The sequence below is a fragment of the Micropterus dolomieu genome, linkage group LG20 (genome assembly GCF_021292245.1).
Source record: "Micropterus dolomieu isolate WLL.071019.BEF.003 ecotype Adirondacks linkage group LG20, ASM2129224v1, whole genome shotgun sequence".
NCBI lineage: Eukaryota > Metazoa > Chordata > Actinopteri > Centrarchiformes > Centrarchidae > Micropterus > Micropterus dolomieu.
This window is the reverse complement of record NC_060169.1, coordinates 6,054,862-6,071,972: the sequence shown is the minus strand read 5'-3', so window position 1 is coordinate 6,071,972 and position 17,111 is coordinate 6,054,862. Positions and strand designations below refer to the sequence as shown.

The 17,111-nt window shown below is 40.5% G+C and overlaps 1 protein-coding gene across 2 annotated transcripts in view; it reads left to right on the top strand.

Annotated features, from left to right (window-relative positions):
• The first annotated feature begins 10,618 nt into the window (after positions 1-10,618).
• lrp4 (low density lipoprotein receptor-related protein 4) overlaps positions 10,619-17,111 on the top strand; it is a 128,665-nt gene continuing 122,172 nt past the window's right edge. For both annotated transcript variants that reach the window (XM_046032355.1, XM_046032353.1), the window contains exon 1: positions 10,619-10,915. In XM_046032355.1, the coding sequence (XP_045888311.1) occupies positions 10,855-10,915 (61 nt within the window). In that variant the 5' untranslated portion in view covers positions 10,619-10,854. The remainder of the gene's footprint in view (positions 10,916-17,111) is intronic.

Genomic DNA, 17,111 nt, shown 5'->3' with positions numbered 1-17,111 from the left:
GTTTCACCTATGTCTACGAAATTTCTGTGGTACGTGTATCATGTCCAGACGTACAAAAAAGCGTCTTGGAACCGTTGCCTAAACCCAACAGGAAGTCGGCCATTTTAGATTTAATGGTCCTTTTTGTTGATTTACACACTTTGTACTTTAACGAACTCCTCCTAGGGAATTAGTCCGATCGACTTCAAATTTTTGCTGTGTAGTCTAAACCCATTGACGATTAAAACTTGTGCAAACGGTTATTAGCAGTCAACCGGTTTGTCTGTGGCGTGCTGTCAAAAATTGATGATTTGCCATTAAACAGGAAGTTGTCGGAACTTCAGTCTACATGCTCACATCTGCACCAGATTTTACACGTATAATAAGAGTTGTGCCCTGAACACATCCACATGCCAATATTCACTCAAAATCAAAGTGCCACCTGCTGGCAATAGGAAGCGACACGTTTTACGATGTAATGTACTACTCCTAGCAGGCTGGACATATCAACTTCAAAACTGTCCCAGAAAACCCTTAACACATTGATGAAGCAATGTTGTAAAACTTGTCTGCAGTTAATGGCGTGGGGGTGATGTGGCAGCAAAGTTCCGCGCTTAGCCACGACACAGGAAGTTGTTGTAACTCCATTGTACATGCTCAGATCTCTGCCAAATTTACACATTTATGAAGAGTCCCGCCCTGAACACATTTACATACCAACATTCACCCACTATCATAGGGCCACCTGCTGGCAACAGGAAGTGACTTTTAACAAAGCAGCCCCCGCCACACGTTTCACCTACATGTATGAAATTTCTGTGGCAATTCTCATGTTCATGTGCTCTAAACCCAACAGGAAGTCAGACATTTTGAATTTTATGGTCATTTTTGGATGATTTACACACTTCGTACTTTAACGAATTCCTCCGAGGGATTAAGTCTGACCAACTTCAGATTTGTGCTGTGTGGTCTAAAGCCATTGATGATTAAAAGTTGTGATTCGTCATAAAACAGGAAATTGCTGTAACTTCAGTCTACATGCTCAGAACTGTACCAAATTTGGAATATACTATAAAAGTCCTGCCCTGAACACAGCCACATGCCAATATTCACTCAACGTTACAGCGCCACCTGCTGGCAACAGGAAATTACACGTTTTATGCTGTAATGTACTACTCCTAGCAGGTTGGACAGATCAACTTCAAAACTGTCCCAGAAAACCCATAACGCATTGATGAAGCCATGTTGTAAAACTGCTTGCAGCTTTAATTTGTGAGTTTTGAGCCCATTGACAATAAGGCAATGAAAATTTGATTTATTAATAAGTAATTTACCTGGAAAACTTACATATAGCCCCTTTAACATTTTAAAATCTGCTGTGTTTACATCCATGCTTACTTGGTAGCTGTCTTCTTCTTCCCTGCATTTGTTGCCGCATTGCTGAGTTTCTTGGTGCATTACAACCACCTGTGGAACAGTGTGAAACCATTGTCAGGAGTATAAAGTCGTCAGTCTGTTTATACACCACAGTCCTGCTGAATGGTGTTCTGGTAAATGTAGGAAAATGGAAATCTGAACAAACTGCTGAGGCAGGATGAAGGAAAATGGGTTTACCAAAAAGGTACACCAAGAAATAACATGGGGAATATGTCAAATATCACAGATTACAAACTGTAATGTAAAAGTGGATCAATAGCAGGTTTGATGTAACGCTGCGATGCTGAGGGGATGAATTGTGATCCAGGATGAAATGCAGCTGAGGCTAGTGGGTAAGAAGGACGAGCTGCTCCCCTGGGCTCCACCCAGGGGATGCAGGAACACTAAATCACCAGCGGTTCTACTGTAAACGTGAGCTTTAGAGCAGAGCTGGATGTCAATATTTGATCCCATTCCTTGTGGTCGGGGCTGTGACGCATACAGCCAGAGTTGGATTTGTACTGCAGCCCTCCGCAGGCCGTTGAGCCAGCAGCGAACAAACAAGCTGCTCTACATTAACCAAATACCCAATCCAATCGCAAACACAATGCCTTATTATCTTATTGCCCAAAACCACAAGCCGTTATGGAAAACACTGTTGTGGGAGAGATGACTCTTTGTGATCTGAACAGAGCTAATGCAAAAACAAAAAGTAGTTCCAATGCAACAGTTAAAGGAAAGTCACGTTTTTAAATTCTCTTTCATTATTAAATGTCGGACGCCTAAAGTCACAAATGTGTCAATAGTCTGTGTGACAGGTAAAAAATATAACTGACTTCATTACTAATTGCAGAAGTTGACAAAGCTTCATATTTCTTTATTTTAAATATAAAATTTTTATTTAATAAATTGCCCATAAATGTATTTAACATATCAGTTAAATAAGTGAACATAAATGATTTTCCTTTTCCTGCTTACTTTTATTGGTTGTTTCTTCTCTTTCTACTTTTTCAGTTTTTGAACATGCTTCCATCCAATTTGGCTCCCCAAAAGATTTCTGTTAATTTTAGCCTCTTTATTTTACACTGTTACTCACACAATTATAATAATAATAAAGCAATCATGTTAATAATATAGCGTTAATGTGTCATTCATGTATTTTCATACCCTGCTTTTCATTGCTTAATTGAGCTCTGCTGCTGACGTTATTGTTGCTGCACACACCTGTCGTGACGACGTGCATATAATCCTGACAATATTTCAACAAGTAGTACTAGACTTGTTTTGTATTGAAATATATTAATATATAGCTATTAAAACACTGTGTACCTCAGATCCTGTACTGAGATCACATATCATACAAATTATGAACCCGCCCACTGGTGCATTTTTACTGAATTTCTGATCGGTATCCGGTTTCCCCACCAGACCACTGAGGATACATAATTTCAGATGCAGCTCTCTGTGTATGCATGAGATCCATGTATGCGTGCAGTATGACACTTTCTGAGGTCACAGAATGATTAGCAGCAATTTATCCTACATTAAAATATTAATCTTACCCTCAGAGATAATTTTGCCCACAAAGCCATATCAAAGCTCTTTGCCTCTGTTTCCATTTCAGTGGCTTTTACAGAAAGCCTGGCCCTGCCCCATCCAGAGCCTCCAGTGCCACCCCGGCTTCACCTCTCCTCAACCCAGGCCTTGCTGCACTCCCTCTGGGTATGGGGCCTCAGAGCTGGGGCCTCTTTAGTAGCAGCGGCGCCCCCGGCACTGTGAGTCATTGATGGCTTTCTAATGAGGTTTTAAGACCTGATGCCAACAGGCCAGGTGCGTGAGCCTGTATAGGTGGGTTTTGCAGTGTGTGTACTTTGTGCTAGGGGAGGAATGTGCATGTGTTTACTTGCATGTGAACGTGCAGATTCATTCAAATGATGTACACCTGCAGGTACAAGTGTGTGTTTGCTTGTGTAGGTGCTGCTTATGACCATTCATGTCTAAATCTCTCTTGTGGCTGCTGCTGATGTTAATGGTACATCAGTCATGCTGAAAGATGTCAATGGAGCTCTGATTCCTGTAAAACGTATTTAATGTTGCTGTGTTTGTATTTAACTTAATTAAAACCCAACCAAGCCCAAGTAAGAGAGACTGAGTATTTTAACAGGTGAAAGTGATGCTTTGTCAGAGGGAGTCACTGTCAGTTATCCAGGTTTAACTTGCTTGTATGCTTGATCTGCCCACAGATTTGGAGTTGGATCAATCAGACTTTAGAGCAAGTCTTATATTGCCCTTCTTCCTCGCTCATTGTGACAGTAAACCAGCATGTCCTCATTTCTAAACAACAAAATAATATGTCAATGCTTTCCAAAATGTATGATAGTATGAATTTAAAATTACGTGTTTTCTAATAATAAAGTTAGGTTAAGTGCGGGCAACTAGAACCACTTGGGGAGGATTCTTGAAAGATTGGCTTAATGGTTAAAAATGACTTGGAAACGTTGACTTGGAGACAAGACGTAATTTGGAGTCTACCATGTCACCCAAATTACCCAACAGCCACCTGACCTACACTGATTTTGTACTAAAATCTGTGCATTGCAATGTAATCACCACAATCAGTGGTTTGGCTTGCGGAGGCAAAGTAAATTTGACCAGGCTTTTATATAAGAGTTAAACTTTGGTGAACTTGGACATGCATATGTTCCACTGACTTCTGCCCATTTAGAAAACAAAGAGAACCATAGATTCAAAAAACGGTGAAAACACTACATCAATGGGTTGTTATTTAGGGCATCTTTGTTGACCAGGACAGCTGTTCAGTTCAAAATACTGTGGGTTCGACAAAGGAAAACCCACAGTGGGAAAGGAAAATTTAGGATTGAAAAAACTACCAAGCCTCACAAAATCTGATTACCATACATGTGAAATGTAAGACAGAAGTAAAGAGACTGTAAGTTCTAGATAATACTAGTATTCTCTTTTAGGACACAAAAAGGACATGTTATGATTGGATCTAAAAGCACGAGAATAAAGGCCCTTCTCATTGCGACCGAGGACCAAACCTGTGGTCAAAACCCGAGTCTCCATGCATCGAAAGGCCAACAACGAAGCGAGGCAAAAGCCTGCATCCATGTCAGCGTGTTTGATTTTGGCCACATGTAAACGAGCCCATTGTATGAGGAGAACATGGAGAGAGCGGAGCATCCACGAAAATAAACCTCACACAGAAAAACCCTGTAGTTAGACGGGCCACAGAACAGGCTGCTGGGCTCCAAACCACACCACAGCAGGACACGTGTGTGTGTGTGGTGGGTATAGCTGTGGCACAGAAGCCAGTCCTGGCCATGTGGACTGTGGTGTGGTCGGGTTCCCCTGCTAAATTTAATAAGGGTGTCTCTGGTTACATCATGGCCAGGCAAACTGGAGAGAGAGGGGAGAGAGGGAGACAGGAAGCAGAAAAAATCTGCTACCAGCATTATAATAATTGTAATATTTACTGAACTGTTCTGGTGGTTTGGCATGTTTAATTTAGACAATTACCTAAAATCCATAAGATAAAGCTGGATTCATTTTTGTGGGCCCTTTGTACTCTTCAGATAGACACACCGCCATAGCATATTATCACCATGTATAATGGCTATTGTCATGGCTAACTTGTTAGGAAGAACTTGTTTGGCTATATACCATAGACTGGATGAGCTGTTTACACATAGCAACACAAAGCAACATAACCATTCCTTTGGAGTTATGTTTCTGTTCAACTGATGAGTCCAATATTCACTCTCCGTTTAGCTCAGCTTTGGTCTCCACCAAATCCTGAAAAAAATATCTGGCTTTTTAGTTGTAGATGTACACCACTTTCTTCACCAGCTAGTTGCTAATTTTGTCTGCTGTTTGGTCCAGAGCAGGTAGCGTACTGTGGATGTATCAGAGCTTGTTTGCTGAAATTAGCTGCCTGCTGTGACAGGAAACAAGGTTTGAGGGTGCTGAGACTGAACCACATTACTAAATGACCAATGAGCTAAAGAAGCCAAAAACGTTGTTAGAGCTGCAGAGTTGGCTCTAATTCCCTATGAGTTAATCACTTAGAGTCTTGATTTGACATATATTAATTAAAATAATTAACAATCCTTAATTAATTGATCAATTATTAATTAAAGGCATAGTTATTAATATAATGAAAATATCAATTCATATCTCTGTTCTAATTCTCTATAATTGCTGTCTGGTACAATGTCTTTATGATGCTGCCACTGGGGAGCGCCAAAATGGGGAATTTTCTAATTCTACGCATAGGAGATTTAAAATAGTTGATTAAATAGATTTTATAAAGACTTTGTAGGGATTCAGCTTTGAATTTGAAAAACTGATTGATTGAATATATAAAATACTCAGCAAGCTCACTGCCCACAACAAATCAACCATTTTCTTAAGACTACCATAAATTGTTAGTTTGCTGACAATACAATATGAAGTTGTTGTATAAAGTCTCAATTTATCTGTATATCTATTTATAGTCAGTAACTGCATTAATGTATTTGGGGCTATTTAAAATACTCTCTGTATTGGAGTGTTTAATCAATATCTCACCTTAGAGTGTCAGCCAAATTGACATTATCTTTTTCCTCATGTCCATTTTTGCAAATTGTTTTTATGTTCTAGGTTCAGTCTCCTCACAGCAAGTGACTCGGATGGCAGTGTGTCTGAGTCCCTTTTAACAACAACCTTTTGGTTATTACACAATGATAACGTAACTTTGACAGAAAGTAAAGAAAACAACTTGTTCACAGTTATAGATAACCTAGCCCAAACAACTTTCTCTGCAAGAAATTGATTTCATGATGCACTGAAATCAATGGAAACAAGTCTATAAAAACGTCATGCAAAATCTCTAGTATGGTCCCTTAAAACTGGTGGGGTTACTTGTCAACTTGTATGTATGTGTAAGAGGATTGTGTGTATGTGTGAGAAAGAAAGATGCTCAGGAAATTCACAAGATCCCGTGTTAATCTCAGAAGAGGATGTTCATAGACGCGAGAGGGAAGGTCATACAGTATCTATGTTTTACACATACACACACACACGGACATATACTACACATGAAAGCTAAAAATAAACTTCTAACACCTGCCTGATCTTCTATCTGTTTCGGCCCCCTCATCATCTCCCATAACCCTTCTTTATTTATCAGCGGAAGCTAAAGTGATAAGCCCACAGCTGTTCTTCCAGCTTCTATGAACACACACACACATGCAGTTATTCAGCCATATGTTGAACAGGCCAAACGGTGTCAGATACCAGTGGTGTCTCAGAAAGAGACAGTGAATACGAAAGTCAAAAGAGCAGGAGTTTGACTTTATTGAAGAAACATACTACTTATAGAGTACAATACGAATGTTGAAACAATGTGTACTTGAGCATACAAATTCATTCTCTGTTTGTGTTTGTGTGTGTGAGACCTGAACGAAAGCCCTCAGTGCTGTGCAGACAGGCTCCTGGCCCGCTGTGGGCACATTAATCACAGGTTATAATTAAATGTCTCCATCTCTTCACCCAGAGATAAGATGAGAGCTGAAAGGGGCCACAGCTGCTCTCTGCTCACACTGCAGCCAGGCCGACTGCCCGGAGTTCAACCCTTCCAGGTCCTGATCTTGGATCAGCTCACCGCTCAGTCATCGCAAACCGGCAGCGTATCTCACAGAGGGGAAGTATGTAAAATTCATCCTATGAACCTTTATTTTCATTCTCCACATTCTCTTAAACCTTCATGTTTGGGCTTTATTGGCTTTGATTAATATAGGAGGTTAATGTGAAGGTTCTTAATGTAATCTGTAACTGTTATGATACCAGTATAATGTTCCTAAAGAGAGTTATGTGTATGGTGCTCGATTGTGATGTTCTTATTAACACCTCTGGATGCTTTAAACAAACTAGTTCATACAGCTTGTTGTCCAACCACATCTAAAGGCAAAAGTGTTTGTTTCCATTGTTAATGGCCACCCTAAAGGTCAAAAGCATGCTGTGATAGGTTCCTCCTGGCTGCATCAATCTCTTCCCATGAACACTGTATTATGAGTGTCTTTGTAGTTTGGGCAAACGGGAATAAAGGTGCGCCTTTTGAACAGTCTCTCCTCAGATGCATTCATGGGGTTGTACATGCAAAAAAGTGAAGGAAGTAGTTGAGTAAAGAATGAAAAGCGGGGCTTAAGGGAGTAGTCGAAACGTTGCACACCTCGTCAATTATTTCATGAAGTGGGCATGATTTTGGCATTGTTGGATGCGGCCACCCAATTCTACCATGTGAATAGCAGTTTCAGACGCTGTTAGATAACAAATGCGTTTTGTTTTAAACATACTCATGTCTTTAGGATTTAAAGAAACGATATTTACAATTTCCAAAATTTAATTTTTATGCTATTTATTGCTGACTTTTTTCAGTAATAGTCATTTAATGTATTTACACTCTGTAATTGCATGCTGCACGAAATTGTTGACTGTCTGCTTTATTAATATAATGTGAGGCTAAAAATTCTCTCAGCCCATGACTTGATCTTCTTCTGTTGCATTTCTGACCAAGGAAGAAGGTGTGCTTGCAGCCCCCAGTGGTTGATACATGTTTGATTTTGTTAACTCTGGGAAATGTATTATTAAATCACACTTGCTGCTACCAAAGTCAGTACCCTCATCAAATCAATTATGACGTAAATCTAATGTATTTTAATTTTAAGGTATTTTTCCTATTCATAAAGTATTCATAACATATTGTAATAGGGACTAAGGATATTAGATGGTATCTAAGGCACTTAATGATGTTTAGATAATGCCCTTGTTGATAATATATTTTCCCAAAATAGGATTATAATGTATTGTTGTACTGTACTTAATTTGTGTATTTGTGTAGAAATATATGTGCCTCTTATATAATATTTCTCTTATGTGATTGTACATGCACGTATGTAAAGGTGTAATGGAAATAAAATAGACACGAAATCAAGAAAATTGTTTGCTGTCTTTATGCCTTTTCTTAGGACTGCTATGGTTCTTTGTCCAAAGCATTGTTCATTAAAATGCTCTGTATCAAATTATGAATAAGTGACGCAGCACACCACTTTTATTGGGATGAAATGTAATACTCTGATACTTGCTCCACCGGAGAGAGGAGGGGAGGCGTGTGCTGAATGATGATGTCCTGTTCAGAGACGAGGGAGCTCACATACTAACTAAAGCTGCCACATAATTAGAAAGTGGGATTTAAAGCCTCCTTCCCAGGAAAAGATGAAGGACATAAATATGTAGACTGTGGAGAAGTGCACGTGCTGGTGATTCAGTCATTTTATAAGGACAATAAATATGATAATTTGCTTAAAATTGTATTATATTATTATAACTATCCGTCCCATAATGCATTTTACCTTTGTGTCATGTAAATATCACAGCAAACCTTTAAAACAGATGTATAACCTAACATATGCCGATTTAATAGTTGTCAAGTAGCACGACGCACAAAGACTAGACAACAATTATACAACGGTGACATTCACGCTACAGACTGTAATGCTCAACTGTGATTTGTGATGTCACATTATTTTGACTGTGGCCAGCTATGATGCCATGCTCCTGAAATGACCTGCATGCTCACTGTAAGCTTTCCTAGACATAGCCTGAAGACTCTGAACTTTGCATTAACACTGCAAGCCACATTCTCCATCATAACTGCACAAAAGCTTTACTCAGCAAAACAACCCATTGTGTCTGTACACCCAAATACAGCAATCACAGCCTTTTTCCTTTTCTTGCTACCTCTGCCTACACTATCTACACTCAGGTACAAGTGCAGAAACAAACTGAATGTCAGGTTGAATAGTCACACAAAATTCGCTATATCTGCTGGGTCCGCATTGCTGCAAATCTGTTCTGAAAGAGATAATTACAAAGTACAAAGTGCATTTATTTTCTTATTCGGCAGCACCTAGCTGCACAGTGAAATGAAAGTTGTAGCTCCCTTTGCGCTATACATATATATTAGGCTGCTGGTAATAGAGTTTTTCTGTTTGCTGATTGTTTATTATTTATGGCTGTATTATTGTATTGTGTCTTGCATTCTTGAATCTATCTATCTATCTATCTATAACACGCTTTGATGATCCTGGCAAGGCTTTGAAGTGTGACTTTAGAGGACCTAATGTATTTTTTCAGTCTATCTTCATACTAGCATTCTTATTGGATGTTGTGGTGTACAGTACTTAAATGCTTTTTACTTCAATTATTATTTATTGTATCTATTGTTGCTATGGGAGCTTCTAGTGTGTCTCCAGTCTTAATTACTGAACATTGGGATAGCCCTAGTCATAGCCCTACACACACACACACACACACACACACACACACACACACACACACACACACACACACACACGTGTGTAATGAGTTTATAGTGACTTTTTGGACTAACCTGCATGTAAAAACTTGTGGTGCAAACAAAGTATAGGCCTATAATCCATATTGGAACATCTTGTAATATTGTGGGGGAAATCATGTGTCCACACAGTGACCCTTTTGGACTTAATTGCATTTTAATATAACCATAATATCCCTCCAGCAACTTTTTTGTAAACCTGTGGTACTGAATAATGACTGTGTAATGACATCATCTTGTGGTCATTACACCCCACTGTGGAAACCACTGCTCTGTCATTTGCCTCCATTGATTTAAGTGACAACAGAGAAGTTTTTTTCTTCTTCTTCTCTTCTTTAAGCCACATTGTCTAAGAAAGAAAAGCAGAATGAGAGGAGGGACAGAAGTTTTTCGACGTTGTGAGGAGAGGCAGAAAGTGTTTACTCATGCCTCCAGATGTTATCTGCATTTATCCTTTGATTTGCTGACCACCAGACTCTTAAAAAAACGTTGTAACTTGAGAAATGACAGAACGAGAGCAGAGATTTTGGACGAGACGATTTCCTGCGGGATAGGGAAGTACGGAGAGGGAAGAGGAAATATTCGATGTATAATACACCAGATTTTGGATATTTTGTGTTTGTTTTGCATTATGTATGAAATAATGTGATAACGCTTTGTCATTGTCACTCATTTACGCCCAAGTTAGCTTAAAAATACCGCGGAGGACGCAGCCACCTCCCCCTTAGCTTGCGTTTGGTTCCGCCCACAGCGCCTTTTGGTAGCTTCAGCGTTGTGAACTGGAGCACAACATGTTGGAGACCGTGTCCGAGCTGTACCCTCAGAGTTAACTTTTTAATCCCGGTTTTATCGCGTTATCACACACAAGAGGAGGCGGAGGAGGTTGGGGAGAGAAAAGGGGCTAATAAGTCAGTCATGGTTAGCGTGAAAGCCGGAGCGTCTTCTTGTAACTAAAGCCCGTTGATATTTAACTGTGAGGCGAAGGAGAAGAAGAAAAGGGGAAAAGGGAAGCCAGGAGAAGCGAGAGAAAAGCGGGGTACAAGATGCAGCTGGCCGCGGTGCTGTGGGGCTCCCTTATTACTTTGCTACTCATCCAGAGTCCAGGTAAGAAAATGTCCGCAAAGTGGAGTAGCAACTGCGTGTGACGGTGTTTTGGAAGAAGTGAACTGAGGTACACCGCCGGTGTATGTTAGTAGTCCTTTTCTGTTTCTTTTTTTTTTTCTTTTTCTTTTTCTTTTTTTTTAAATTCCCTTCTTATCAGCTGCGTGAATTGGTTTGACCCACAGACATCTCAACTCAGCAGCCAAGTTTTCCCCTTATTAAAGAGCGCAATTTAGGTGGTTAAAATAGAAACTGCAGTGGAAAATGTTTCCTATTGTGGGTGTTAATTATTTTTTTAAAATCTTGTTTGTCAACATGCTTGTGCTAGTTTTGAAGCGATGGCACGATCTGCCGCAGTTTATCGTATTTTATTGATTTTACTCGTGAAAATCTTGCTTTTAAATATATTTTCGCTTTTGGTGCTTCTTTATGTTTTGTAGTCCTGGAAGAGTTTTGCTCTATGTACTCCAAGTTACCTATCCTGTGTGCCAGCTATATGTGCTGTTTGAAGTAACGTTATATGGTTAAGTTAGATTATTCAGTGCTTAATAAACTGTGGATTCTGTGGGTTATACGTGTTTATGGAAGTTTTGTAAATACTGTGTGGTGTGAAATGCAGGTTGGGCTGTATGTACTACAACATGAGATGTGTATGCATATACCTGATGTCCTGTCAGATCTCCACCTTGAGGCAGATTGCAGTCAGTCCTCTCTGATGTGGGAATGAAACCGCATCATAAATCAGTTAAAATGCTGTTTTAAACTGTGACTTGTCTTCGATGCCTACAAGTTGAGAATGAGACATTAAATGTATGAAAGAGAATATGTGATGAATTTGGTGCTCTTGCATGAATTATAAACTGGGAAAAAGTGTGTACAGTTACTTAAAAATACACATTTTCACCTGTCTCTGTTATGCAAATGATCTGCTGACTTAAAGCAAAAGAGTCCTTGGGATATGACAGCGGCGTTGGTGTATGCAGCCTTTTATTTTTCCATTCAGTTTACAAAGAAAGGACGCTACTCTCAGCTGTGATTGCAGGTGACCTGGGTTGTTTATCTATGATAACCTACATCCTGACACCACCCCTACCCCCCAGCAGCACATGTAATAGGTCTGAGTAATTTCCACCAACCCCTTTCTATGTTTTCTCTAACACCTTGTATTTACAACATGTTAGAACAGCCACTGGAATGCTAGGACCCTACTGAAGCTATTTCTAAACACACACACACGCACACACTGGGCTAAAGTCATGCATAAACACGGATGCTGTGCCCTCTGACATGACATGAAAAGATTTACCCAAAAGGATGGCAAAAAATGCTATCTGTAATTGGCTGGTTGGACTTCCAAAGGAGATTGCTGTAATTGTGACAACTCCTAAATGTCACCAGGAGACTGTCTCCAAAATGTCAGCCAGATAAGATTCAATATCCAATTGAAAACAAAAAGCCCCTCAGGATGATCCACATCCTATTTATAGTTGGGTCTTTCATCTATTCATATGTAGTTATCAACGTTTTGCCCCGCTCCCCCTCTTTATCTGGGGCGAGGGGCCCGTGCTCATTTGATTATGGACTTGTTCTGTCTGCTGGGCCTGTATCATGTCTTAAACACATCATTGTCTGTTGTGCATGAGCTTGAGCTGCTTCTGCTGGCATTTTCTATTGTGGCACACAACATATAGCTCAGCTGATGCTGGTTTTGTAAGGACAATACCTGTTTTTTATGGTTTCATTACAATTCAGTATTGTTAAATTTTAATGCCAGCAGTTCCAAAATTTCCCCTCAGAGTTTTATTTTGGTTGGTGTGGAACAACCTCTGAAAAGGCATTTAAAGCTGCATGTGACACGGACAGTCGGGCTTGCGATAATTCCAGTGGGCCAAGAATTGAAACATTTATAATATCGGCCACAAATATTGGCAAAGTAACATACCAGTCTAACCCTGACAGATCAGCCTTTTATTTTCTTGACTCTTGTATTGTAAGATATACATTATGGGTTTGTGTAAAGATTAATGAAGCTATAATTTCTAAGCAGTATACAGTGGATGGCATTATAAAGGCCAGCCGCCAGTCCCAGCTGACAGTGGATCGCCGGGGGCTACAATTTATTACTCTACATGTGTGTGTGAGAGAATTTCCAACATATGTATGAGGTCAAAATGCCTTCTAAGCCAAGGTCTACTGGCCTTGCAGTAATGGGCTGAGAGTTGGACTAATGGTGTGTTGGAGAGTGTGTTATACAGTTTAATGATGTCGTCTGGGACAGGATGACCCCTCACCCACTCCTGTGATCCCCACTGAACCCTCCTCATTTACTCAGTTACTGATTGGACTCACAGGTTAACTCAGAACCGCTAGTGTTGATCCACTGAATGGTATCACTGCTCATTAGGTAACATTTGTACCTACAGTAAAGCATCATTGACAGACTAATCTACAAACTAATGGGGAGATGAAACCGTTAACTTGCATGATGGTTCTTCTCCTGCAGAACTGAGCAGGACCTAACTGAGACAATGCTGCTGTATGAATCTGACAGCTGGGCAACTGTCCAAAAAACTCCTTCCCTGAGTGGGGCTGGTTGATTTTAGCTGCTGCAGACAAACAAAGAAGAAAACGAACAGAGATGATGACAGTAAAATACAAAGAAAAGACACGGCTACAACGTGTGATTTACATGATAAAAAAATCCATTGAACTCAAGGCTACATGTTTAAATGGCTTGTTTTGTCCAACTAAAAGTCCAAAACCCAAAGGTATTCAATTTAAAATGATATCACACAGAGAAAAGCAGCATAATTGAGATGATGATAGTGCAGAATGTTTGCATTATTACTTGATAAATGGCGTAATTGAGTTTCCAGCAATGTCAAATCCCCACCTTGCCACCTCCGCAGAACACTGTCAAGATTATTAAAGACGTTGTTATTGATAAACTTTCTTTGTTAACCTTTTTTTATTTGCCTAATCGGATAATGGACTAATAATTTCAGCACTAGTGGTAATTAGAAGGAAGAAGAAAGAAATCATAGACATAAGACCAGCATACAGTAGCAGTTAGAGGAAAAGAAAGAGGCAAGAGGGAAACAGGTTAGAAAGTGGAGGTGGGGAGCTTGTGTTTGCTCTGCTGCCCTGCTCTGTGGTTCTGCCAGCCTTTGTGCCCTTCCCTGCTCCGTGTATCCCCTCATCAGATTGATTAGTCCCCTGACATTGCTGTCCTCATGTAACGCACATTCACACACCCTCTCACTAGTGGCATTTTCACAGAACCTGAAGGCGTGGTTTTGCGTACCCAGCAAGCATTACAGTGTTAATTTATGACTTTGTCATGCAAAATAACTCTAACACCGCATTTGATGAAGTGTTCTCAGAGTAATTGTGTTGGTATTAATGGTTGTGCAATGTTGATATTACTGAATAACTCAGCCTACAGACAGATTTATTGCTTTCCACGGGTTGTTTTTGGTACAGATTCCACTCTGCAGGCGACGATACTTTTCTTCAACAGGGGAAGGTTGTTTTGGAGGTTGTGGCTATGGCTCAACGTCTATGAAACGGGACTCCTTTGTCTTTCCTCCTGGTAGATTTTGATTGCTTTGGCATATGCACATTCACCATCCACTCTTGTGACTGAAGCTATTCAGGGGCTTCTGGGGGAGGACAAAGGTGAAAGTTTCATTAATGGATCTGAGACCGCAACTGCTGTTTTGGATAAGTGTATGTGATTTTTGTATCCTGAATGAATGCGTGTGTGCCCTCTGGTCTAGCTGGTTAGGTTGGTGTCAGTCAGGCTTTTGCTTTCACCAGGGGAAGGCACACTGGGCCACCTGATACCCCCACTGTGTTTTGTGTATCTCTGCTGAGGGGATGGAATTGCACCTCCAAGGTTGCAGTCGAGGTAACCTATGATTACTTGATTCGAAGCCCCGCTTCAACATTATGGATATGTCAGACCTCACCCCCCACCCCGTCCTCCTCATGTTCCTCCACCTTCCTATAAATCACCTGGTCTCTCCCTGCGCGGACGGCCTCCTCTGCGAGAAACCCCCAGGCGGGCTCTCGTCTTTGGGGACGTTTCTGATTTCAGAACATGATGCCACGGCCCCGGGGCACAATTCAATTATGTTCACAACGCTAATATATGTCACAGATGTCTTCTTTGAGAGCACACGAGCAAGCAAACAAACAAAGTCAACCACTGGCAGCCCTCAGTGCAGAGAGCAAAGGAAGTTGGTGTAGCAACAGAAATGACCCACTGGTGGAAATCTGACTCAAACTTTAAATTCTGTTGAACTGTTTTGGCTGCCACTTATACACACTGCAAGAATGATGAGGGATTGCCACCTATGTGTGTTTGTGTTTATTTAAATTCCCTGATGTTTGAGGGAATTTAAAGTGCAGTTCAGCTCCCTTGCGTATTTGAACAAAAAACCCCCCCAAAATAATCAAGATGCATTTTAACATCTGGCCAGGTACAACAGATGAAGATTAGCCCTCACCTGGCTTTGGGTTTTGGGCACCACCCTCCTCCTGTCAACATGGGAATGTGTCCTTGAGCAAGGCCCTAAATCCCAAATTGTTCCCAATGGTAGAGCAATTGGCCATCGGTGTGTGAGTATGAATGGGTAAATGAGAGACAATGTGCTACATGAAGCTGGTAACATCAGACACATGTTTTACACAATTGTTGGTTTCAGTTTAGTCATGTTTGACTGCTTAGAGCAAAAAAGTCCTGAAGAATCTGAATCTGAAGTCTCAGGTGATCGAAGAGATATGCCCACAGGGTACAAGTTTGTCCAATGACATCACCAGTACAACAAGTGTACTGTGATACTGTTACTGTCTACTGTCTTTTACATTTTTTTGTGACATGAAATTCAGACCACGTCACCGCTCAGGCTTTGTATTGAAAAGGACATTAGTCTTTTTTTAGGCCACATATTATGAATATGAGTTCCTCAGGGGTTGCAGATTATTGGAGACTGTAATAAACTCTGGTTCTCTGTCTCAGCGGGGGTCTGCTCTAGAGGACAGAAAGATAAGCAGGGCTGGAGACTCGCTGTCTGAGCACAACCAGGGGAGGGGGGAGGAGGGGCGACACAAAGACATTTTGAAGGACACACACTTACAGATCCATAGTAACTTAATTCTTCAGAGGCTTCACTCCTCTCTAACTGTGACATAGGAGAAAAGCATCCGCAAGAGCATTAATGAAATTCTAGCAAAATTGGAGGAAGACATTGATGTTAAATGACCGTGGCTTTTTATGTCGAAAGGCCTCTTTCTCTACCCAAATGTGGTTTCAGACATACATTAGAAATAAGCCACTTATTCTTGTGTATTTTCTCCGTAACCAAAACATCATGGGATGCAGATAAAAAGAAGACATTTGTCGTATGCCAGTGTCTGTATGGGTTCAGTCTTGAGTGGGGAATTTATGCAGCCATATTTTCAGCGTGTCTAATGGCTGAAACTGCGCAGTGGGCCACACACACAAACATGTGGTTTGAAGATGACTTTTGTCTCAGAGCAATAGAAACATCTGGACACATTTTCAGTGCAGGACAGTTGTCCCATTGTCATTTTTGAGGAGGGGGTGTCCAATCAATCTTGGAAATGAATGGCCTTTTGAAAGCTTTATTTTTGAATAGAAAGCAATTAATCATTGATATTCCTCAGTTGGATGATTTTACTGCAGCAGTTATAGCATGAATTTAATTATCAAAAACATTTTAGAATGTTTGTGATTTGTCCAGATTGTGAGTAAACACACAGAGGCAAGCGTTAGAAAGTGATATTCTGACCATACATTTTTCTTACTATCAACAAATGCCTTTAAAAGATCAAAACCAGCAATGGATTGGTCCTTTTTAAAGGTTTAGTGTGTAAGATATAGTGCCATCTAGTGGTGAGGTTGTGAACTGCCACAAACCTTCCAGTCTACCTGTGCCCCCTACCCTTTCAGAGAGCATAGCACAGCTACGGTGGCTGACAGCACAAAAGGTGTCTCTTCTGAGACAGCAGAGAGTAGCCAGTTAAGAAATGAGGTTTCTTTAAATATACAGGTCTAGACAATAACGATGGCCCGGGGCCAGTAAAACGTAACGTCGGGACAGTTGAACAATAGAATCTCAATAGAAAGTAACTGGTGGCTGTATTTTATTACTACATACTTGTCCAATTTGAG